This window comes from Furipterus horrens, unplaced genomic scaffold (assembly GCF_987537825.1).
Source record: "Furipterus horrens unplaced genomic scaffold, mFurHor1.1.pri manual_scaffold_2, whole genome shotgun sequence".
In the NCBI taxonomy this organism is placed as follows: Eukaryota; Metazoa; Chordata; class Mammalia; order Chiroptera; family Furipteridae; genus Furipterus; species Furipterus horrens.
In genome coordinates, this window is record NW_028327172.1 from 117,287,730 (window position 1) to 117,314,837 (window position 27,108).

The 27,108-nt window shown below is 35.2% G+C and overlaps 1 protein-coding gene across 4 annotated transcripts in view; it reads right to left on the minus strand.

Moving 5' to 3' along the window:
* The window catches only part of EMCN (endomucin), a 117,842-nt gene that overhangs the window by 41,987 nt on the left and 48,747 nt on the right, over positions 1–27,108 (minus strand). For all 4 annotated transcript variants that reach the window (XM_090267970.1, XM_090267967.1, XM_090267968.1 and 1 more), the window contains exons 2-3: positions 15,430–15,549; positions 9,578–9,649 (exon numbers count right to left, since the gene is read on the minus strand). In XM_090267970.1, the coding sequence (XP_090124096.1) occupies positions 9,578–9,649; positions 15,430–15,460 (103 nt within the window). In that variant the 5' untranslated portion in view covers positions 15,461–15,549. The remainder of the gene's footprint in view (positions 1–9,577; positions 9,650–15,429; positions 15,550–27,108) is intronic.

A 27,108-nucleotide genomic window follows, 5' to 3' on the forward strand; every position in this document is an offset into this window, starting at 1 on the left:
TGTTTTGGCTGTTGTCATTTTTTAAAATTTAACAATATAGGGGAAAAGAGGTCTATGTCCCTGACTAAATAGTTGGGTATTGCATGTTTTAAAAATTATGGCGGTACACCAGTTGAAAATTGTTAGTCTCCAGGTTCACATTGCACTGTAAATCAAGGTAATGATATATCTATTAGGTTTGACAAACATTATTTTAGTTGAGAAATATTAATTTATATTGCAACATTGAGATAATATTGGCTTTACTTTTAGGATTTGTGATTTTTGAAATTCATGCTCTTTTAATCCTTAGAACTTTGTTTTATGTGAAAATGCATGCAAGACAAAAATAAGTAATTTTTAATCCATATTTAAATTGAAATAAGGAAAATCTAACATAAGAGACATTGAGACACATCAATACTAGAGTGCAAGTGCAGAGAAAAGACCTTGGTTCCAACCATACCCTTCAAGTCACAGACAGAGCAGAATGAATGTAAGGGATTGAGGCAGTTTTATAATTGTCTTGAAAATATTATTATGGAATTCATCTTGTATATTTTGGGAAACTAAATTTTGGGAAAGAAGCAGTAAGTGTAAACATTAGTTATATAAAAATTTAAGGTGTGTTTACAACAGATTGACTTGAAGGGGAGGTATTATGGAGTTAAATTGTTCAGGAAAGGGGACTAAGCAGTTTTATTCTTCTGAAATTATATGATTTAAATTACAGTAATCTTTTTACAGTCCTGTTATTTGAAACTGCATAGATTTTAAAATCATATAAATGTCTGTGTTAGAATTACTAAGATTTTAAAAACTGTTATTGTGCCTTGTAAAACCCTAGGGGGTAGTATTTTCTAAAGTAATTTCCCAAGAACCTACATTTTCAGGGATCATTTTATGGATTAGTATTCCCTAGAAATTCTGTCCCCATGACAATATGGTCTGTCTGAGGTAAATTAATTAAATTAATGTCCTGATTCATTTAACTGACATCTGGGGTAAAGTTAAAGAGCCACTCGTAGAAAGATTGTGAGGAGCATAAATGTTTGTACCAATAGTCTAGGGAGATGTTTTAAAGCAGTGTTAAAGACTTGGAAAAGAAGGTTCTTGAAGTTTTGATTAGATTCTCTTGATCTCCTTCCTTGAAGTGAAAAGCAATACCCCAGACTGTAAATAAGTTTAAATGCTAAGTCCAAGAGAAAAAGTATAAAAATTTAATAAAAGACAGGTAAAGGAGTATAGGTCAAATACCTGAGCAATTCAAGAATTTAAGATTACATCTCCTTCAGTCCTTCATTCCCAAGGGACCAGGCTATAAAAGAGTTTCCATTTTTGAAGAAAAGAAAATAGCGGTGTTAGAGAAATATAGGTAAATTAAACAAAAAATTACAGCTTTTGGTGGGAGACAAGAAGAGAATTTTATTTTAATGTAAATGTTATATTTCTTTTTCTTTTCCATATCATTTACATGGTCAGCTAAGGTAAATGTTAATGGCCCACTGTTCTCCCTTTTGTAAGACCACTTAGAACCTGAGTATAACCCTAAGGAACACGAACCAGAACAGATCACTGGAGGGCTTTCTGTCACTGAGGCTTTGCTAATAGGTGTTTAGGTGTCTCCAGATCTATCCATCATCTAACTCAGTTTACCAAGGTAAGTTTGTATAGGAATTTGGGACTGATCCTAGGCCAGGAATAAAGTTGTATAATACTTAGAGATGCTCTTTGCATATGTAATCCAGAATCAGATGTGTCGGAGTAGTTTAGTGACTTCAGGGGAATCTAGTAACTTGGGAGTCTTTTTCAATCCCTCTGCTCTTCCTTAGAGACTTCACTAACAAGTAGATGTTAACTTTCTACTTCCTTAAAATCTATTTTAACTTTGTTTCTTGGAGCCAGAGAAAATATTGATAGGAACTTCTTCTTTATTTTCTCTTATCTAGTGTTCCTATTTACTTACAATGTTTTATATATCAGTGAGTAATTACCAATAATGCTTACAGGAACATTAAAAGCTTCTGGAACATTTGAGTTGATCTGTTGAAAACTGTGGTTCACAACAATTCCTCATTGGGGTACTCTCAGATCAGGTGATGGTGAAAAATAATTGCTTTGTTTCCTGATTGTAGAATACATGGACTCTACTTTAAAAATTGTGTATTTATTCTTACATGTTTAAACTTTAGTTACCTTCAGAGTACTCTACATTTGATGCAACAGACATATCAAGAGTTTTCTTCCACTGTTCAAAACAGTTCTTGAACTCATCAATTTTGATGCCTTTTAGTGCTTCTGCTGTTTTTGTTTGTTTGTTTGTTTGTTTCACCTCTTCCACTTTGGCAAAACATTTCCCTTTGAGGACTTTTTTTATTTGTAGAAACAAAAAAGTTGCCTGGTATGAGATCGGGTGGAAAAGTTGCCTGGTATGAAATCGGGTGAATAAGAGGGTCATGCCATTTTTGGTGAAAAACTACTGAATACGCAGTGCGGTGTGGGCAAGTACAATTGTAAATCATCCATCATAAAAAGGGCAAATGGACTGAGTCTTCAAAAAAATTCACTCAAGCCAAACGCAGCCTCTCACAACAACGCTACCTGGTACACTGATATAGATGGGTTCCTAGAACACTCACCTACTAAGGGAAGCCTAAACTATAAGGGGCCCACCTCCAAAATATAACCCAGTATTTTTTGGGTCTCCCTCATACAAGTTTTTACCATTAATGGAATTTAAATAAATGTAATATCTTATTTCAGTAATTTTTAACTATACTACTGTAGCCCTACAGGCTCAGCAGGGAAGTCAAATGACTATGTTTAGTGGTTGAGAGAGAGAAATGGGTAAAAGTCCACCCTGCCTACCTACACACACAACTTCCAAACTGTTTCAAATTGAGCAATTCAATTTCTATTTGTTTGATATATTGGTATTTTGTTCTTACTAATAAGATTTTCTGTGGATATGTTTTGTCAATTAAAAAAAAATAGACAATTTCCTTATTCAATAGTGAGACTCCAAAATGATAACCTTGCCATTCCACACTAAAAGAAGAAGAGCATCAGAGTAGGTAGAAATAAGATCTATTGGTACTATGAAATTCATATGCAAATAATGTTCCTACACTAAGCTCAAGAACATAAACTTTTGCCTGAATTTATTTAGTCATTTGTAAGCACAATTCTAACAAGTTGTTGTTGTTGTGTGTGTGTTAAGTTGCTTCCACTTAAAGCATTAATTTAAAGAAATAATCATCCATAGCAGATTGGCAATCTTACCAAAGGGATAGCCTGAAAACAGGGAAAAAACAAAACATGTACCCAAAACAGAAACCAACAAGAATTTACAGAATTTGGTGACCACTTTGTGGAGGGAGAAAAAGCAATGCTATGTAAGCCTTATTAATACCTAAAGGGATCACTGTTTAATAGCCAAGTGATGAACTGAGATTAAAATAATATTTCATTAAAAAATAGTTGGTTATGAATTTGTTAAATAGAAAGAAAAATTTTGAAGTTGCTATTGTAAAATTTGTGGCTTTAAAAAAATTGTTATGCCATTTAGCCTTTGCAAAACTCAGTATTCCTGTCTTTAAATAAAAAATTTTAAATAATAACATTAAAGCAATCTAAAAAATCATCATAGATTTCTTAAGATGAAAGCCAAACACACTATTTTAAAATAGTACTTTAAAAATTGCAAAAGACTTGGAAGTCATGCTTATTATGCTCTGCCTAATGAGAAAAGAACATCCATAATATTCTTTATAATAGTCTCTATATCATTTACTTTTTAATTAAATTCAATTTAATTTTAAAGTTAGATGCTTAAAGAGAGTAACCTCTGATAGACAGTAAATACACAGAAAAAAATAATTTTTTAAAAACATAGTGGGGAGGAATTAATAAATATGTAAATATTAAACAATATAATCCTAATTAACCAATTGGTCAATAATTAAATTACAAGGGACACTAGAAAATACTTTGAGATGAATGAACATGAAAACACAGTATATGAAATTTATGGGTATAGTAAAAATAGCACTTAGAGGAAAATTTATTGGTGTAAACCAATAATTATTAAAGAAGAAATAAGATCAATAGCCTAACCTAGCAACCTAAATATTTAGAAATAGAAGAGCAAACTAAACCCAGCAGGAGCAGAAGGAAAGAAATAATAAAGATTAGAGAGGAAAATACAAAAAAAAAGTAATAGAGAAATCAATAAAACCAAAAGTTTTTTTAAAGATAAAAAAATTGACAAACCTTCAGTTGGACTGACAAAAAAAAAAAAAGAGTACACAGATTACTACAATAATGAATTAAAGAGAGGACATTACTACAATCTTAAAATAAGAAGGGTTATATGGCAATGGTATGAACAATTGTGTGCCAACAAATTAGATAAGCTAGAAGAAATGGACAAATTCTTAGCAAATCAACAACTAGCAAAGTGAGTCAAGAAAAAACAGAAAACCCATATAGACTTACAAAAATAAAGAGGTTAAAATAATAATTCAAAATTTTTTCAAAAAGAAAATACTGGGACCAGATAGCTTTACTGGATAAATTCTGACAAATGTTTAAAGAATAATTCTTCATAAACTTTTCCAAAAATTGGTAGAGAAGGGAACACTTCTTAATTCATTCCATGAAGCTGAAATGAGGTGCTGAGTGAGGGGTCCTTAAAATATAGGGGATATTCCCCATAGCCCTTTATTGGGGGAAGGAAGAAGTGTATGATACAGTGCTCAAGACATTTTGCATAATAATGGCAAGGTGACAGCCAAGTCTTTCTTGAAGGGAAGCAGGCTACCACTCGGGCAATAGGCATATGTGACTTTTCAGAATGTATCCCGATACACGGCCAGGGGAGGCAAAGGTCCCTGCATCACTGAGTGAGTCACCCTTGTCCTGACTGAAAATGGCAGCCGAATGAATGTAAAAGATACAGTGGAACTGGCAAAAGTAGCCCATCACAGGAGGAGCCAGAGATGAGGTCATATAGGAAGCTCCTGGTCAAGATTTAAAATAAAGGTGGTCTGAAAGAGAAGATTCTTCCATGCTGCGTGTAGTAAGGGGGGAGCTACATCTGCTCCCCTAAGGATTTAGTCATGCGACCCAGGCTAGTAAGAAAGAGGTAGCTGGTCCATCATGGGAGAGAAGGGGAGGTAGCAGCCATGCTGAGCTGTAGTGAGGAAGCAGCAGCAATGAGGGAAAGAACAACATGCTGCTGCTCTGACTGTGCCCTCTCTAGCTGACTCCGAAGCCACCAAAGACTCTGCCTTTCAAGGCACTGATCTGCTGCCTTGCAGACCCAGACTCCATCTGGACCCTTGGGATTCAGGGCATACAGAGAAGGCACTCTCTTGGGATGTGTGCTTCCCTAGGACTCTACCATGATTCACTGTAATAAGGTACATGTATTCCTGGACCACTACATGGAGGCTGAGGACCACATAGCCCAGACCCTGAAGGAGAGAGCTGCTGTGAGAGGATGATGACTCCGAAACCCATGAGTGTACTTTCCAGAGGGATGAAGAACTGTTTGTGCAGCAGGCTTAAGAACAGATAAGGACACAGGGAACTCCTGGGCATGATTTTGGTTTATAGCCTGGTGGGGAGCAATGGAATTACTGGGTCTCACGTGTGAACAGGACTCCTAGCAGGAGTGCTCTCCATCCCCCACACCACCCGGAGGTTGGAATCCTGTAAATAAAAACCTGTTTCCCTCAACACTAATTGTGGTCATACACCAAGGCACCATGTATACAGGCCCTGGTTTGCTCAGTTACAAGACTAGAACTAAATGCATACCAAAATCAGACAAAGACATTATAAGAAAAAGAAAACAAAAACTACAAACCTAAATCTCATAAGTGTAGGCACAAAAATTCTTTACAAAATAATACAAATCATATCCAGCTATATACATATAAAAAACATTATATGCAACGACCACATGGGATTTATCCAGGAATGTAAGCTTGTTCAGTTTATAGAAATCAGTATCATATGCCATATTAATAAAATGAGAGATAAAAAATCATATTATAATCTCAATATAGTAAGGAAATATATATGACAAAATACAATGTCTTTGAATGATAAAAACACTCAACATAATACTAATAGAAGAGTACCTCCTCAGCCTGATAAAGGACATCTATGAAAAGTCCACAATAACATCATACTTAATGATTAAAGTCTAAAAGCATTCCCTTATAATTAGGAACAAAACAAAGATATCTCCTCTCACTACTTCCATTCAAAATTGTATTGAAGTTTCTAGATAGGACAGATATGCAAAAAAATAAAATAAAAGACACCCACATTATAAAGAAAGAAGTAGAATGCTCTTTAATTGCAGATGAGTCTCGGATATAGAAAATCCTAAGGAACATACACACACAACACATGCCCAAATTGAAGCCAGTAAATGAGCTCAATAAGGTGACAGGATACACTTTTAATATTTGAAAACAAATTGTATAGTAGCATTGAACGATCCAAAATAAAATTAATAAAGTGATTCGATTTATAATATCATCACAATGAATAAAATATTAAAAATTAATTGAACAAAAGAAGAGCAAGTCTTTGACACTGTAAACTATAAACATTATCAAAAGAAATTTAAGAAGACCTAAATAAATGGAAAAGCATCTCATATTCATGGATTGGAAAAATTAAGACTGGTAAGATGCCAACGCTTCCCAAAATGATCTTTCCAAACAGACTTATTACAATCCCTATCACAATCTCAGTTGACTTCTTGAAGAAATTGACATATTGGTTCTAAAATTTATATGAAAATTCAAGTGACTCAAAATAGCCAAAACAATCTTGAAAAAGAAGAAAAAAGTTGGAGCACTCATTTCAAAACTTAATGCAAAGTGATGGTAATTAAGAGTGTGTAAAATGGGATAAGGATAAATATAAAGACAAATGGAGTACATTTAGAAGTCCAGATAAACACACATGCATTTATAGCCAATAGATTTTCATCAAGAGTGCCAAGATCATTCAAATCAGGAAAGGATAGTCTTTTCAAAAAATGGTGTTAGGACAACTAAATAATTACATACAAAAGAAGGAAGCCAGACTTCTACCCTATACCATATGCAAAATCAAAGACTTAAATGTAAGAGCTAAAACTAGAAAATTCTTAGAAGAATACAGGGGTGTAAATCTTGTGACCTGAGTTGAGCAATGGTTTCTTATATTAGACTCCACTGCACAAGTGGCTGACGAAAACTAGATTGTGACCCCAAACTATGCATCTTTGACAAAAATTTAAAGCTGAAGGCAATTAAGAAGCAGCAAATGCAGGAAAAGCTTCCCCTTTTCTGCCTAAAGGCAGGATATAAATTCTCCTTTTTTTCGAGACAGACTCTTATCAGCCCAGAGAAGGCACCAGAGGAATTTGCAAACAAAACTTAGTCCATTAAGTTTCCTTCCCTCAATCTGCTGCCCTGGGGAGACTTAACAGTTTTTCTTTGTCCTGCCGTTCTTTTTTTCTTTCTTTTCTTTTTTTTTAATAAATGTAATGTTTTCTGTTGTTGTTGAAGATGGTATATAAGCTGGATTCTAAGCTGCTGTTCTGAGTTACTATTTGTTTTAAGTTTCTCAAGTTGTTACAGAACCGGGGTGCCCGGGGGTCCCCAGAGCCTGCAGGCTGGGGGATGAGAAGAAGGAAGCAGCTTTCAGGATGCCTTCACATGCCTGTGGCTGGTGACTGGGGTCTTTGTTACACAAGTGGTTTTGATGCTTCCAAGGCCCCAAGAAGATAGGAGGGGTCTTGGACCGGGGGATGGTATGGAAAGAGCACACAGAGCCTGCGTGAGGTTCTGTGAATGGTCAGAACTGGGTACCATGCCCACTGCATCACAGGACACAGTCAGGGATTTAAAAATAAGTGGCAGACATTTTAACTGGGTACACCATGCGGCTTTGAAAAGGAGGGTACACCATGCGGCTTTAAGAAGGGAGAACTCCATGCAGTTTACAAGGAGGCTGGGAAATCCACGTGGTTCTGGATTGGAAGCTGGTGGGCACCACAACACAGAAAGACCTTCCCAATCAGAATTGAATGATTGGCACTACTGGTAAAGCTGAACTGTGTCCAGGAAGTAGGGAAACGGTATCTCCAAGTTTTCTAAAACTAGCCTGGTTTGGTAAGGGGAGGCAGAACTATGTGTTTGTGGCTGTTTTAAAGAAAATAAGACTTAATGGCAGAAATCCGCAAATAATCTAAATCTATATAACTATTAAATAAACAATTCTTTTTCTTTTTACTAAACTCTAGTATTGAGAGTTATAATTCTGGCGGCAGGCAATCGGGCCCCTAACAAAACAGCCAGTGGGTTCTGTTTCAATTGGAGAGCCCAGGGGTTCTGTTACAAAGTGATGTGCACTTCATGCTGTTAGTAAATTGTTTTTCTTTTGGTTGTAAGTCTTTTTACTAATGTCCCCAGCTAAAAACCTAAGATGGGTAAAATTTTGCTTACTCTACATGACAAAAGAAAATATAGATACATTTTGCTTCTTCAAAACTAGAGATGTTAATCCTTCAAAGGATACCATCAAGAAAATGAAAAGACAATCTACGGAATGGGAGAATAAGTTTGCAAATTATCCAAGGACCTAGTCCAAAATATATATAAAAAACTTTTATAACCTAACAATAAAAAGACAAATAGCTCAATTAAAAAATAAAAGGGCAAAGATTTAACTAGACATTTCTCCAAAGAAGATATACAATGGCCAGCAAGTGCATGAAAATATGCTCAATGTCACTAGTCATTAGGAAAAAATAAATCAGAACCACAATGAGATACCACTTCACACCCCCGGGAATGACTACAGTGAAAAAGACAGACAAGTATTGATTAGAAAATGGAGAATTCATACCCTCATACATTTCTGGTGGGAATGTAATATAATGAATACAGCACTTTTGGAAATCAGTTCCTCAAAAAGTTAAACACAGAGTTATCATGTGGCTCAGCACTTCAAGGTATATACCCAAGAGAAATGAAAACATATGGTCACACAACTACTTGTACACAAATGTTCTCAGCAGAATTATTTATAATAACCAAAATGTAGAAACAGCCCAAATGTCCATCAACTAATAAACAGGTCAACGAAATCCAGTAATCCATATAATGAAATATTATTCAACCATAGAAAAGAATGAGCTACAGAAACATGCTACAGCATAGATGAACCTAAGAGCATTATGCTAAGTGAAAGAAGCCAGACACAAAAGGTCATAGATAATATGATTCTATTTATATGAAATTTCTAGAACAGACAAATCTAGAGACAGAAAGTGGGTCAGTGACTGCCAGGAGCTAAGGGAAGCTAGGAGTGGAAAGCGATTAGTACAAATACAGGGTTTTTTTTTCTGGGGTGATGAAAACATTCAGGAATCAAGATAGTGGTGATGGTCATAAGATCTTGTGAATATACAAAAAACACTAAATTCTGTACTTTAAAAGGTATGCAGTATGCTACAAGACATTATGGTGTGCAAATTATACATAGGAAAGAAAAATGGTGGCAAAACATTATTACTCATCTTCACCTTTAACTGTAGTCTTCAACGAAGTAAGTGTTGGTGGCAGATTTGTTTGTAAGGATTCTTTGTTAGTTGTTCCTAGATTGATAAGATAGATGACATTATTATTAATCACAATTTCATCTCACCTGCCAAGAAGTAAATAAAAGTCAGTCAAGTCTGGAGATGGACTGTCTATAGACGTACTGGGTAAGCATTTGCCTGTTTTTAATTCATCCATTTTCCAGCTCCCTTTGTCCAAAGTGGGAAATGTAAGTACTGAATACTTGGCTGGCCCTATGGAAATGGACACATATACATACATGCGCATACACATACACACAAACATTTTTGTATTATAGGCCCAAAAAGCAAAATTTTACTACAGTTTGTTACTTGGGGATTTTAAATGTGCAAAAAATATTATTGTGAAAACAAATTATTTTCCCATGGGAAAAATGACCTGGTCAATATGACGTAGGAATAAAATACCTCTTTTTTAAAGAATCACATTTCATTTTGTTGATTTAGTTATGCCATTCAAACTTCCAAATAAAAATAAATAAAAAAGAAACTTGCAAACTGCTATAATTAATTAATTTGTTCACTTATGAAACATTCATTGAGTTCTCACTCTGCACAAGGCTGGTTCATAGACTCTAGAGGGCAGTATCTGACCCTTAGTCATCTTTTTAATGTGAGTAATATTAAGAATAATTCCTGGCATATAGCCTGCATAAAATAATTGTTGTTTCAAAATAGGTGTTACTCACACAGGACAGGGAAGCAACAAAAGGACAAAGCTCTGCTTTAAAGAGTGAACTTGACTTACCAGGTAGATATCCATAATAGTCAGCATTTCCTTCTCTTTCAAAACACATTAGAATGTCATTTTGTGATTAGGTCACAGGTCCCATTTTTTACTATGTGACATATATAAATTCTTGGTTCTTATATATATACATTCTGTATTTGGGGGAGGAACTATGTGGCTCTGCAAAGTTTATCTAATTTTTTTTAAGTATTCCCTAGAGAAAAAGCCATCAGCTGCCTCCTGTAGACACCCCCAAAGGGAATCAAATCCACAACCTAGGTATGTGCCCTGACCAGAAATTGAACCCGCAACCTTTTGGTGTATGGGATGACACTCTAATCAACCCAGCCACCCAGCCAGGGTATGTTATCTAACATTTTAAAACCCTAGTCCAAAGGAAGTTTTTAAGGGTAAGCTGGCTGGAGCTATACGTATATCAAAAATTCTAAGGAACAACAAGAACAAGATGAGACCTTTGGAGACTTGCCAAAGATGAACACATTTAAGTAGGTTAAAGATTTTGTTTACTGCTCACTCTTCTGTCCTCACTGCTTATTAAGGGAAGTAGGTTATTATAGCAATGCACAGTGGCTTTAACAGGCAGATTTTGTGAATTATAATGTGCAGTGTATTGAGGCACTTAGGACTCTCTAGAAGTGTTTTTTTTTTTTAATCCCCTATTCATATGTGGTTCTATTTTAAAAGAAGAAAACAACAAAGGAAACATTATTTCTAAAAACTTGGTTTGAGATTTTGGGTCGCCCACTCACATGATGCCATAATCTTAAAGTGAAGATGCAACCATATAAATAACATATCCCCTCTAGCTGACTCTTGGTACCAATAACAACTTGAGTTGAATTTTTACAATCATCTTGCCTTTATGTTTTACTTGCATATGTCTCATTTATAACTTGAAAAAACAAGAAATCATATACAAAAATATCTCGGGTAATTCATCCTCAACTCAAATTTAAAAAGCAATGTAAAGACAATGGATAAAGAAATAAAGATATGGAAAAAGAGGTATTGAACCCTATTTTTTCCCACTAATAATACAAGAAAATTTACAAAAATGCCTCCTACAACTGTTCTTTATAGATTCATGTTAGTCAATTTCTAGAGAGGAAGTGCATCTAGTACCCATATGGAAGAGATGGCCAAAATATCTGGCTCCTTTACTGACCTCACTTAAAATTGAATATCTATTTAATATTGGAAATGTTTAGTATCAGTGCTGAAAAATTTTATTTCTGCATTGTAATTCAGCTCATTTAAAAAATTAACTATTAAATGCTTCAAAAATCAAGCTTGAAAATACATTTTAAGAATGAAATTTCAGGTTTATATTTGTATCTTTGAAGTTCATTTTATGAATGATATTCAGTGTCTGCCAAATGTTGCTTTTTAATTCTGGCCATTGGCCTTTGATACAAATCTGGGAAGAAGTCAAGTCCTATCTCTAATTGAGTAAACCTCTTGAGAGCAAGCCTTGCTGTGGGCAAAGCTCTCTCCATCACCTCTGCCATCACTGCAAGAATTCTGATCTTAGTTGCACATTTTCCACTTCTCTGATCATAAAATTTTTGCCATTTTCAGGAGGAAGAAAATGTACCTGCTTTAGAATACACATAAGCACTATAGCCCTGATTGGTGTGTCACAGTGGGTTGGGTATCATCCCACAAACCAAAAGGTCACCAGTTCAATTCCCAGTCAGGACACATGCCCAGGTCGTCAACCAGGTCCCCAGTTGAAGGCATGTGAGAGAACCAATTGATGTTTTGCATATTCATGTTTCTCTTCCTCTATTTCTCACCCCTTTACCCTTTCTCTAAAAATTAGTAAATAATATCTTTTAAAATATACACATAAGCACTAATAAATCAAGTGTCTTTTGACCTTAGAAAAAGAAAATTTGATTGGGAAGCCTTACAATAAAATGAAGAAGCTTCTCCATGGCATGCATTTGTTGTTGTTGTTGTTGCTGCAGCAAAACTTTTATTGTGGCTAAAATGACCATGCTGGCCATGAGGAAGGGGCGGATATAGAATTGCTTCATATAGATATATCTTTTGTGATATTATTATGTAATCTGAAGATAGTTATTTTGGAAGATGAGACATTGTATAAAACTCCCCAATATGTAAATCTTCTCATAGATCTGAAGTTAAGAAAACATCTGTACTGATACACTGCTTGGAATATGAGAATTCAAGAAAAATTCCTCATCATCTTCATTATTTCTGTATTACTTATATTGCCTTTAGGATCATGGGTAATCTCTAGTACACATGGTTTGACTTGCTTACACCCTAATACACAAATGCTGCTGAAGTAAGCCAGACAAAAGGGAGCTCCTTTCTCTGTCTTCCTTCCCTTCTGTTGTTCCCTCATTTTCCTATAGACATCATGGACCCCCAGTTGCCTGAAGGCCCCATCCATCCTGACCACGATGCCAAACTTTCTGTTGGTCATACTGCATCACAGCAGACTGTGGCCACAGAGCCTATCTTTCCTCCTTTATCTGCCTTCCACCATCACTCTCCAGCTGCCTTCCTGAGAAACTCCAGAATGGACTCCTTTCCTTCCCCTAACCCCTCTTCATTGCTGTATCTACGGTTACTATATTTTAAACCTTTAAAATCCCTCTAAACAAATATTAGATGATTCTAAGAAGTTATTATTAACTTGAGGGATTTCATAGTGACACTGTAGCTTTGTAATAAATTGTCCATATTTATTGACATGTGCATTTAGTGTATAGAAGTAAAATAACATAAAGTGTTGATTCCCTTTAAAATATTTTACAACCAAATAAAAAGAGAGAAGATACCTCCCCTCCACACCCCCACTCTTATTAGGGTTTTCTGGACCCAAGGGTAGGTAGGACGACGACCATGTCCAGCTTGAAGCAGCTAGAGGAGCTTGAGACCTTCGCCCATTGTCCTTTACAAGATTACAAAGGGTCCTAATATTTGAGAGGGGGGGGATAGTTAATTTTTACGAACCAGGGGTATGGACTTGGGGGGGATTGCTGGGGGAGGGGGGTGCTGGATGGAGGGGAACAAGGGGGAGAAAATTGGAACTGTTGTAACAATATAATCAATAAAAAACATTAAAAAAAAGAGAGAAGATAAAGAAAAACAAAGAAAAAAAGAAGGAAAGAGGGCAAGAAGGAGGGCAAAAAATGAAGCAAATGTAGTAAAATCTTGATAATTATTGATTCTGAGACATGGGCATATTGATATTTATTAACAGTACTCTCTACTTTAAGGCTTATGTGAATATTTTTATAATAAAAATAAGCAAAACAAGCTTCTTTAGCCTATTACAATTTTTACAGTTGAATGTGAGTAATTTAAAACTCTTCTAGTGTACATTTGAAGAACACAGACTAGAGTTTAATTTTTCCTAACTGGGTACTATGAAGCAGTAAATGTGCCATGAAAAGGAAAGAGGTGAGTGTGTGTGTCTGTGTGTGTGTGTGTCTGTGTGTGTACATACAATCTCAAGTGTTTCGTGTACTTGCTTCAGAGAAGGGTGCTTCAGCTCCCTTTACAGAAGCCCCCAACTGTGAAGTCACTACAAGTGTCTCTCAGTTGTGCTTTACGTGAGTAGGTATAGTTTCCCTTCCAAGTCAGGACCATAAGATGCATTCCTGGGATCACAAATGACAATTCTGTCTGAATTCCTTCACTGAATGCGCCCCCTCCTCCACCTCTGTCCTTTCACTGTCACTTAACATAGTGGTTAGGATTTGTGTTATTATTTGTACAGTGTTATTAACCATAAATCATTGTAGGCAGGGTAAGAGATTCTCCTGTTGAAAAAAAAACATAAGTTCCAAGTAATTAACATAGCAATTGTGGAACTTCAACCTTTTGGGTATGCATGCCAAGTCAGTACCTATTGGGGGCATTATAAACCCTGGAAATAAAATTGAGACAATTTTTAAAAACCAAATAAAAATACGTTGTGCAGGAGTGGATTGGAGGCCCCATGCTTCCTGATTATGCCATTTGGACTTTCTCTTGGTTGAAAATAAAGGTTGTACTACATTTAGGAGATAAAATTCCCTGTGCTGACTTCATTGTGTAATGCTTTCTCTTGGTTTGGTAGAGAAATTTTAGGAATTTAAATTAAACATTTCAGAAATAATGGACAAATTCATAATATCTTTTTTGTATGAGAATTGCTGCCCCACTCAGGTCCAGTGAACTAGCTAGCCCTCTTGGGTCCTCAGCATGTGCTTAAGCTTGGCGTTAGAATAAAAGGTGAATGAAGACTGGAGAAGCAAGAAAGACAGCATGGGAATTTCAGTCATTCATTGGAGTGTATGATTATCGAGTCTTTCTGTGAAGTTAACCATTCTAACCAGGTTTTCTGCCCACAAGTGATCAACAAACAATTTTATTTTTTCTCTCCATTGATTATTAAACCTGAATGAGCTGCCTCATTTTATGTGTGTTGCAGGATAAATGATGCAGTATTCATTGGATTGATAACCTCCTGAGTTTTTAATCCAATGATCTCAATGGCTCTTTTTACTTTTCATGGATGGTAAGGTAATCCCCTTTAATACCTAGAGCCATAAGACATGATACAGTTGTCACTGAGTCCAGTAACAATAATGATGACATTGTTACTGAACCTACAAATCAAAGCTATAATCAGCCTAATACATCTAACAAAATCAGCTTGTTATTAATATAGTTTCACCTTGTCAGCCGTGTTGCTTAAGTGGAGAACTAAAATATTTAAAAGATATTTTTTATTATTTAGGAAATGGTAATTTTTTTCTTCTCTAAAAATAAACTTTGCATGTGTAACCTTCACAATAGGATAAGTCTCCAACAAGAGGTGATTCAAGGGCACACTACCAAAGAAGCCAACTGAGATCTCAGGGTTCTGTATCTGATTCAAAATAACATGAGTTACAAAACAGTAAAACGGCACAGAACTTCATAATAGATATAAGGTCCCAAGTTATGTTCCTGTGATTAAATTACAAGGTGGTACAAATTTTATTTGTTAAAAGTCGGTTTCACTAAGTGTTAACCCTACCTTTGGGAGATGTTCCAACTATTGATGTCATAACATTTGGTGATGGCGTTGTGACTGGTACAGCTGTTTCTGCTCCAGAAATTGCTGTTGATTGTGCATGAGTCGTTGTGCTTGGATTATCTGAAAAAGCAAATTGTGTGAAAGTGGTTACATTAAAATTTACATCTATTTTGCCAATCGTCAGACAATTACAGTTAGATAAAATAAACTGTATGTACATTGCTGTTAACCCAGACAGTAGGGCATGGATTTGAAATTAACTTCCTGATCGTTATGAACTCAGCCTTGAGCTTATTATTCATTCACAACCCCATCTGCTTCTCACCAATGACATGAATTTCCAAGACTAGATGATTCCAAGAAATTCATGTCATTGGCGAGAAGCAGATGGGGCTGTGGAAGGAGCAGTCTGTGGTTCTGAAACAAAATAATGTCTGACAGAAAACTAGTGAGGAATGAATGTGTACATTTGAAATTGAACAATATTTTTAAGTCAACTAAACTAATATCAGATGAAATAATTAAATAGTGGATATTTTACTAAATATTTTTGATATTGTAACATGCCTAAATTTTTTGCCACTGAGGCACCGTAAGTCTACATTTTCAAATGGTTTACTTCTCTAAATTGTAACAATCAAAGGCACAGAAATGAAGGCAGTTGTGACCTATATTATATATTTACTTTTAACAATTCTGTTTTGGCAGTAGAAAGTCAGTATTTAAGGGTACTTCTTAAAACTCCCATTGAAATACTATTACTTTTTCAGAGTGATATAGGAGTTAATTCTCAGTGACTTATGAAAAAATGTGTTTCACATATTATAACTTATTAGAATTTATGTAAGCTTTTTTAATCCTCTGTTTTGTTGCTCTTGTCTCTATACACTCACTGTTAGTTTGAAGATCAAAACATAACAAACTAATGTCTACAAAGGACTTGGAAAAATTATTCATGTCCATAGAAGTCATTGTTTTTATGTTGTTACTTTTTATGTACAGTCAATGAAATATAGTATATATTTAGTTAAGAGGATAGATTATGAATAACAAAGACTTATATTCAAATTCCAAACTGGCTGTGTCATTTCAGTAAATGTCTGCCAACAGTATGACTTATCAAATTTAAATTTCATCCAAAAATTTTCTCTCTGAAATATTAATTGTCAATTGTAATTTAAGAAATAAAAAATTAAAATATTTAAAAAATAAAATTTGTAGCCTCGTATTATAATTGTGCATTTTACATTTCAAAAATAGTAAAATTTAAATACTGTTTTTGGGTGTACTAATGTAATTGTTGTAATCATTTAAAATGTAGATATAAACTCATCACTTATAATTTTTGTTACATTAACATATAATGTGTTGACTTTTTCAGTTATAGTGAATAAAAACAAAGTTAATTAAAATTTTTTCTCTTTGAATCTGGGAAAAACCCATAATTTTTCATGTCAGTGAAAAGCAATATTTCAGATGTCATGAGATAGGGTGTATTTCCTATTTCACTTTATAGCATCCAGTCAACCTTTTACATCTCATGGCACACATAAACTAATTACTAAAATTCTGCAGGACACGCCAAAATATATTTTTGCCAATCCGACAAAAAAAAGGTATAATTCTGATTCATTCACACTTGATGGCTATTGTTGTGTTGGCTGTTGTCATTTCTTATTTGAAAATCTAAAGGAAAAGAGGTGCCCCTGACTCTATAGTTAGGTATTACATGTTTTAAAAATTCTTGTGGCACACCTGTTGAAAATCGCTGCTTTATAGTTCTGAGTTGCTTGGAAGTGTTAGAGCTTAGCACCAACTTTGTTTCTTGATGTATTCAGAGTATATAGATGTGTTCAGCACATACAGATATGACAGGATATGTGGAAATCAAATCAAAATCTTTTTTTTCCCCTCTGGAGATACACTTCACACCCTTGGTATCACCCTGCTCCCTCCCACAATATTCATCACAGATCAATAACATAGCATGGGTGAGGTTATCTTTTATTAGTCATTTTGTTCTCACTATCTTTCTTTTTCTTCTAAAGTCCATGATGTGACACTAATTTCTACGTTTAATTTGTGGTTAAAGAAGTTATTCAAAGAAGCACGCACCACATTGACTGGACAATTTTCTTGTACATAATAACTTGAATGGTTCCCATCTACTGATTACCTAAATATTAACAATCTTAACTTTTGAGTATAATCAACATCTCCAGAGATATTTTTATTTCCTCCCTCCCTCCATTCCTTCCTTTCTTCTTCTTTTCCTTTTTTCTTCCACAGACACTTAATAACTAATATGAAAGGCCTTATTTGATACAGTAAAAGATTCTATAATGTACCACATAGTATCACCCTGTGTAGCTTTCACTCTGGTAGGGAACATATGCCTATACAAAATAAATAATAAAGGATATTTTCTACATAGACCAGTGTTTTTCAAAGTACAGGTTATGATGCAGTTAAAGAGTAATTAAAAACTGTCTAGTGGTTACCACTCAAAATCAAATCTCCTTCTGTCGCCATGCACTCAACTTTGGGTGGTGGGCACACAAGGCAATACTCAGGTGATGTATCATAGAAATGTACACTTGAATCCTATGTAATTTTATTATCCAATGTTACTCCAATTAATTTGACTTAAAAAACAACAACAAAGTCTTGTTGGTGGATTATATAGTTAGAGCTTTTGCCAAATGAAAGAAAAAAAAGACAATACTGAAATGATATTGCAAATAATTTCCTGAAGCTTTTGTTAGGTGTACATGTGTTTGTGTAAATTTAAATGAAATGTGTGCCAGCACAAAATATATTTCTTACTGTGATTCCAGCTAAAATTTTGAAAGTTACTGGACAAAAAATTGGGCACAAATTTATAAGATAAAGGATGACTACCTTGCTGACATTAGCAAGGAATGTTTCATGAGAGTTGACACATGAGCTGGAGCTTAAAATTATTTCCACACAGATGAGAGGAGAGGGCATCAGTGAGGGTCTGGAGTGGGGAACTGAGAAGTAACAGAGAAGACTGAAAATAGTTCTGTTTGGCGGGATTGCAGTATTCTACAGAAGAATGTAGTGGATGTTTGGTAAAATTCCAGAGGCCAGATTGTAGAGAATCTTGAATACCAAGCTGGGGACTGGGACATTATCAATGCGTAAGTGGGGAGCTTTGAAAAATGACTAAATTTACAGAAATTCTCCTGTAGAAAAAATGATGAGGAGATGGTGTGGCAGACAATGAGAAGACACCAGTGGAACTGCACTGAAAGTCCCATTTTTATGTTAGAAATGTCCTTGGCCCTCTTGAAGTCAGCATGCGAGATCAACAAGTCCCCACCCAGGAAATGATGAGGTAAATTTCAAGGAGGCAAATTTCTAGCCACTGATGGGGTAAGATAGATGTACTGTAAGACTTTTCTTCTTCACCATCCTCTCCCACACAGATGGCCATTGATTTCCTTGAGTAAACCTTAATGTACTAGCACTCATAGTTAACATTTCTATTACTAGTTCTTCAGAGTGTTCAAAAGAGTATGCCCTCTTTTGGCAAGGGGGCACTCATAAAAGTGTGCCAGGTTTGATGTGAGCACTTTCTGTGGATTACCTCACTTAATGTTAACAAAAGACAGTACAATGCTCATGCTGTTCTGAGCATTATTTTACAGATGAAGGTCCTGAAGGTCAAAGAGCCTAAGCAGCTTGCCCACACACATGGGGAAGCAGTACAGTTGAAATGTTCATTCAAAGGAAGGTGGCTCCCTGCAAAGCCACATACTCCAGCTCCACATGCTCTCTGAATAAAGTGTGATAGTAAAAGGAGGAGGTGGCTAGTGTTTGGCCTTTACAGGAGGAAACAGACATAACATCATTTTTCATAAAAAATAACGTTCACTCTTTCACATACATATACAAACAAATATGCATAAAATGCTTCCATATTCAACTTAACACTTTAAGGAAAATTTACCATCTGCTAAAACTATTTTAAAATAAAAATAAAAATTTACTCAGTTTAAAAACTTATGCAAATATAAATTTTATTATTGTATGGTGAATAAGAATTATTCTCATTAACTACCACTGTTCAAGGTTTTATTGTCCATGATGCAAAAAGCAGTTATGACTGTACTGTATTTATTGTCTAAAGTTTCTTCTAGACTTGATCTGATGTCATAAAAAACTACTTATTCTGAAGTATTTTCTATTCACAGGACATGGTGAGGTAACATTTTCCTTCTCTTTTTCTCCAAGGTGATTAAAGATAAATTTAACAAGACCCGTGCTTTGCTTGTGCCAATGACTTTGCTGTGCCAAGTCAGAGAGTGCTACTCTTGGGAAGTTCTGAGAGAAACAGATGGCATTTTGTCCTGATTGCACCCTGTGTCCATACACCCTAGTTTCCTGTTCTGTGAAAAGATAAAGCATTGTTGGGATTTTAATAAAATAACTATTTTAATTATAGAAATTATATGATAAATTTGAGCTAAAGTATTTACATAGACCTGAAATAGTCTTCCATTCTCTGAAGTTCAAGGTATGAAATTCCCCAGTGTTCATATAGAACACCATATGGGACATTTCTTATACGAATTTACATATTTTGTCTTTGAGAATTCAGCTTATGACTGGAAACCAAGTATCACATTTTCTCCTGTTTTCAAATGGCTAAGTCATCAATTCCAATCTTTCTAGGTAACTCACAAATAGTCCCTAAAAGTTAGAATTTTATTTGTCCTCATATTAAGCAGCTATCTCTCTAGTTATCTTTCCCTTACTATGTTCATGTCTAAAGTCCATGGAAACCCACTACTAAAGAGAACAGAACTTGCTTCTTCTAGGTCAACACTATCACTGAATAACAAGTTAGCTTTCTAGGACCTGAAACTTGCTAATAAGTTTTTAAATATCCTAATATAATGTAATCTCAATATTTTATGGCTTAGAAAATATGTGAGTTTAAGGTAGTTTCAAGAGATCATCACACCAGTTAGTAAAAATGATCCCCTGGTTCCGAATTCAGCACTCTGTTATGCAACATAGAAAGATCTGTCTTTGTTGCTCATTTTCCTGTGTGGGTACATGAAACACACTCCTGAAGGAGACAGTGTTGTTTTGCCCTGAACTATCTTTGAAAAATATTTACTTTGCTAGTGTTAGCTATTAACAATTTTTCAGAAGAAAGATTTAAATTTTTAAAGAGACGGAAGAATCATTTTAGAAATATGTCATTACAGTAAAATGCTAATTCCTAAATGGTTCCATAAACCCTCAAAGTACCATAATTAGGTAACAATTTTCTAACATAGACCAACTAATCTATAGAATTTCAGATAAAGTAGATAATTCTATATTTCAATGGCTTATTATGTGTTATTTCCACTAATTCATATTATCTTCATGCAATGCCATCTTCTATATATTGCTATGCTCTCAAGCATTCAGAAATTTTACACAGATTTTATCATGGAGCAAAGTAATTGTCAATTGTTTAGTTATGATTGCTGATGTTTATCCCCTTAAGCATCACATCTTGTAATGAATATGCATCCATTCGTAAAGTTAGTATGTGATAGCAATGCTCAAATCGGGGCATTATAATTGGTAGGAGGATCCCTTTCCATAATAATTTGTCAGTAATTGCTAGCATTATAATTCTTGTTTAATGAGAACCTTATACCATCATTGTTAGTAAATGAAGTTTAAGTTGAAAATTTAAATTTTTCCTCACACATTAAAACATGTATGTTAGAAAAGAAAATATAATACATGGTAAATTTATATATAAAATAAAAACATTTAAATTAATTAAATAAAATATGGTACCACTTTTCATATTCCCATTAAAACAGAGCCTTCATGAAGATAAGACACTGACTCTTTTTGACAATCAGTTTCATATCAACACATATTTACACTAATGGTGATCTTTCTCCTTCGATATAGCATAAGGTTCATTTTGGTTTACTGCCAACCAAATACAGTGCATTTAATCTTCCTTAATTAAAAGAAAAAAAACAATCATTATGTTAGAATATATCCTTGATGATTTCTTCTATTGCATTAATCCTAAGCTTCATAAATCCTCTACAAAATGTAAAAGTAATGCACTAATCAATAACTTATTTACCTCAATTAACTTGTATTAAATAAAACTATGTTTTTTAGGTTTGACACTCAAGCTATATATGTATATAAACATCTGTAAAATTATGTTCAAGTGCCATATAAAAATAGTGCTATATGATTAACATACTTAACTGGTTTTATACAATGTGAAGTGAAATCAAAGTAAGGTTATGTCTCTTTACATGTCCGGAATAATTAGTATTATTTTCGTGGAAGAAGAGATTCAAGAGGAATTGAATAATTGAACATACATGGAAAAACGTTTCATGTGAGAAAAGAAAGGACAGTCAAGTAGAAGGGAAAGTCAACAGAGGTCATATAATACACGCCTGTAAGGGAACACTGATGATATTAGACACTATAAGCAAAATCTTTTGGGAGAGGTAAACAGAAAAATTTCATTTTCAATAAAAACATCAGAGCTAGTGGCAACTCAGAAAATAATTTTAAATTAAAGTATATTTTCAGTTAAGGTTAACAAAGTACTGTAGCAAGCAGAAAAGTTTTGAGAATGCTTAAATTTTCTAGATGGAATAAATTTGGAGGATAAGTAAGAAGAAAAATTCAGTTTTTACAGAGAGGACGCTATTCAGATCAATGGGAGAAAGCTGTGCTCGAAACAGGAATCTCCTCAGGTTGCCAGCCATCTGTGAGGTGTGGAGAGAGTGCCAAGCCTAGCAGGCTCTGAGCGTGGACAGGTGTCTCAGCCACCTGGCCCCTCTGGGGAGAACAGGAAGGCAGCATTACACCGGTGAGTTTCTTAAACAGAAAACAACAATATCTGCAAAATGGACCCGAAAATCTGAGGTGTTTTGCTGACAAATGAATGGAGGTGTACATGGCAAATGCCCCCACTCACCCTGGTGTTAGGCTGGAAATTGTGGGGCAATGCAGTTATTTTTCCTTCACAAAATAACTGTGATCTTTAAAAATCATTTTCCATAGTAACGAGATATTTTTAAATGGCAGACTCTACGATAAAGAATCTTTGTATTCTGTACCAAGTTTGATTGAAGAATTTTAACTCCTTGAGGTGTAAAAAGGCAAAGGTTATATTTAACATTTAGAGGAGTGGGAGTAAGAGGGAAAGGAACAACCTGGACCTACTCCTGGGCTTGCAATTGTCCCACAACCCCTTCCACCATGCTATGCTCTGATTTCAGAGGAACTGTGGTTCTCCAGCTCAAAAAGTCCCTTTCAAGGAAACAAGGTGCTCAGGCTTCACACGTTCTTGTATGTCCCCACAATCTTTACAAGCCAGTCTCTTGGGCCCATATCATGACTTCAGGAAGGGGATCAATTTGGATGCTTTCTCAGTCCTGGAAGAAACAGCACTGCTCTTTCCCTTCTCTGGGCTCCATATAGGGGCAGCAATAATAAAGTAAAGTAAAGTGTACTCCTGTTATCTCTCTGGTGGCATCTCTAGCTTTTTTCTGAACTTATAAGAAATCTAGCCACTTGATATCTTAGATCTTAACTTCAGGCTCTCCTGAACACTCCTTCAGAAAAAAGGAAGGTCTCACTAGATACTTTTACCAGCAGGTCACATTAGTTTAAAATAGTGATTTGCACATATGAGAAATTACATGATGGGAAGTAGAAGGAAAACAGATCTGGCAATTCTGACATTAGCTAACTGTAACTTTGAGTGAGCCACTTAACCATTCTGAGCCTCAGTTTCTTCTCTATAAAAAGTGGCTACTGAACAAGGCGGTTTGACGTTGTAGTCAACACCGGCAACTCCTGCGGCGCACCTGAAGCCAAGCTGTATTGACTCCGTCTTTCCCTTGGATCCTTCAGCTGCGAAGAGAGGGGGGGTCTGCTGCATGGGCAACAGCAGACCCTCCATATCACCCTGCCCAGGCTCTGTAGCTTCAGCTTCACTGGAGAGGACACTCCAGCGTCATCGCAAGATGTCAATTCAACACGGGAGGAGACAGATACCGTGTCACTCCCGAGTCGGACTGCACAACCATTCTCGGCGGTGCAGATAGACTCTTAAGAAGCTACACCATCGTCTCTCGAGACGGGCGGCTGCCGATGGACTGAACAATGTCTCTTCAGCTAAAAGTTTAATTATAATGTAAATATTCATGTGGCAAAAAAAAAAAGAGTAAGTTGCATTTGTACAAACCAAGAGGATGCTTGTACTTTAGCAGTTTTACACAATGGCTTTGTGGAGATATTAACCTGTTACTTGGGAGGAATCTGAGCCCTAAAAGGAATTCTATATTTTAAGGGACAAAAATGTCTACATTCATTTGCAATTTGATAGTTACCTGGACTAAGTGTATTTCCCTTTAGAATGCTTGTTTACCCAGAACTAGAGGGAATATGAAAGACAAAGTTTTAAATAAACATTTGGAGTACTTTTAGAATTTTCTTTTCAATATAGAAGACCAAGTGTAATAAGATGAAGTACTTTGGATAGGTAAATTAATTCCTATGTGAACAAATAGAGCTCATATCTAATAAGCTAGTTAACTCCCTCCCACCAATGTGTGTGCCTATGTGTGTGCATACACATGCATGTGTTCATGTCTATAATTGTGGACAACTGAATTTCTAAAAATAGTTGACAGTATTGCATTTGGAGCTAGACAATGATATTTGGTTGAATTTGAGATACCTTCATTATCATTTACTCTCCTGTTATTTTTATCTTCACCAAGTGTAAAGAAAAACTCTCTAATTTAAAATGTTATTTAATTTGTATCAGTTAAAGAACTATACTTTTAGTTATAAAAGATTAAAATAAAAGGACAAAAAAAGTGATTTCTACTTTCTGAAAATTCAAAGATAATCTTTTATTGCCTTGAAAAGAGTTATATGAAGGGACAAAATCCTTTAAATGATGGGCATTGCAAGAACACAGGCATGCGTAACAATAATTAAGCTCTGATGATATAATTTCATCATTCATGTTCTTTTCCTCTACATTGGCTGTAGTCTTAGAACTACAGTCGTGTTTGTGGTTACAATATTGCTATGCTACTACTTAATGACTTTAGAGTACATTTTATATTATTGCTAATTGTTATGAAAATAATATAACTAATTAAAATATGAAAAGTATTGAAAGTAAAAGAAAAAACATTGATCATCAGTTTTTGGTAAATCAGCCACTTTATCCATCAGGGATTATTAAATAAATCAAAGCAAAACAAAATCTCTTAGCTCAAAGTTTTATCTTATCTTGTGCATCATTAGACATTAGTGTGAAACAACTGTATTAGAAATTTAAAAGTAAGTCAACTTTTATTGTAATATCAAATGACTCAGAAAATTTATAGAGGGTTTTCTAAGATATAACTTCTTTAGTGTCCTTATCACTTTACTTGTCACTGGTCCTGTTTTTATGTCAATGTTGCAGGAAAAATGTTTGGCTTTTTTTGTTTTGGGATAAAGCAGCAGTGATATGGTAAATATATTTATTGTTTGATCTCACTTTCATAGCAAAATCACTAATTATTTCACCTTGATCACATTAAATTATTTTTTAACATATATATCTAAAGCCCTATGTGAATTTAAGAAAATACACTAAATAATTGAAGATAATCTGTGAGCAAGAATGCAACAAGGGGCAGTGTGGTGTAGGAAGTGGGTAACAGTGGGGCTCGGGGCCACGTCTCCCAGTTCAGGATGAAGCCCTACCATTGACCAGCCATGAGATTTTACACAAATTGCTTAATCTCTTTAGCCTCAGTTTTTGGTATGATAGAAAGTCACCCTATAAGGTTTTTGTACAGATCAAAAGATTAATATATATAAAAAGGTAAGAGGTGCAGCTAATATCTGGATTGCACTTATATTTATCCTTATTAAACACCATTAGGTCAGACAAATTTATGTTTCTTGACTATACTGTCCCTCGATACTTGAATAACTTCTTACAGGGCCATGTCCAACACAGCCAGTAGGTTCAAGCTAGTAAAATCTTTCTGAAAAAAACTTAAAATCCTCCCTAAATCATAACCAGTATTCCATTTATGTCCTAACTTTGACAACTACTTTGCTAGATTTTATAAATTAGTTTATTTTCTTTTTCTAATACTCTTATACCATTTTTTTTCCAAGAAATTTTGCTTATAGTAGTAGAATGGAAAGTATCAGAATAATAGAAAGGAAACTTGGAAGCTGTTTTCATGTAGTAGAAGTTAAGAGATTTTAAAGAGTACAGTTTCATAGGTCGATGGTCCCTATGATTCTGTAGGCATGGTACTACTGGGATCTGCAGAGTTTTACAGGCATTATTAAATATGTATCAACACTCAATATTATCTGTATGCTAAAAAAGTCAAACATGTATGCTACTATTTTTAAATATATATAGCTTCTACTGTGAGTAGTAAAATACAAAATTTTTTAAATTGCTAAATATTTAGAAGCATTCTACTTTTAAATATGTGGGTGCAATTATTATCTTCCTAGAAAGAGAGTTTCATAATAAATACCATATTAGTGAGATTTAGCCTCAAAAAGGGTCCACTTCCTTGTACAATGTATCTTTCTATATCAATAACAGTCGTCGTCGTCGGCAGCCGTCCGTCTCGAGAGACGATGGTGTAGCTTCTTCAGAGTCTATCTGCACCGCCAAGAATGGCTGTGCAGTCCGACTCGGGAGTGACATGGTATCTGTCTCCTCCCGTGTTGAATCGACATCTTGCGATGACGCTGAAGCTACAGAGCCTGGGCAGGGTAATATGGAGGGTCTGCTGTTGCCCATGCAGCAGACCCCCCCTCTCTTCGCAGCTGAAGGGTCCAAGGGAAAGACGGAGTCGATACAGCTTGGGTTCAGGTGCGCCGCAGGAGTTGCCGGTGTTGACTACAACGTCAAACCGCCTTAGGGACTCCGGCTCCGGATTTTCTGTCGGGGTTTACTCCCTTAGCCTTTCCCCTGAAGAGGTATGCCGCAAGGCAGCGGAGGTTTTTTGGAGTCAGAGTTTTCCTTCTCTGATGTACCCTGACTGGAAGATCGAACCAGCGACACTTAGCTCGCAGGCCGACGCTCAATCCACTGAGCTAAACCAGCCAGGGCAAATCAATAACAGTACACTTTTGTTATTTTGACTGGAAGGCTTCAACTAGCATCACTAACCGAATCAGAATTTGCTATTTTGCCTCAACCATTCCCTGTAAATGATTAGGGACACATTTTAAACAATGATTAGGGACACTTTTTAAACACCTGTGACTCATACACTTTAACTAGAAACAAACAAAGATTTACACAGCAAGGGATTTACAAGCCCTTTTGGTTCCAGTATATCCCATTTCTAAGTGCTTTCTGTAAATCTCCTTCCCCACAGTCTCTCCACATTGGTGATGGAAAAACTGCTCTGAACCACATGCCCACTAGGAGAGCATCATGTATTTACACAAGAACAGAAAAGTTATGGTGTCTACTTTCTGATTTTAGATACTAGCTTTTATATGCTATGTTTTCCAAATTAAAAATACTTTGAACATTTCATTTGGATGCCATCAAAGTAGTCACTTGTGGTGGGTTAATTAAATCTAACACATTTAAAAATAACTCTG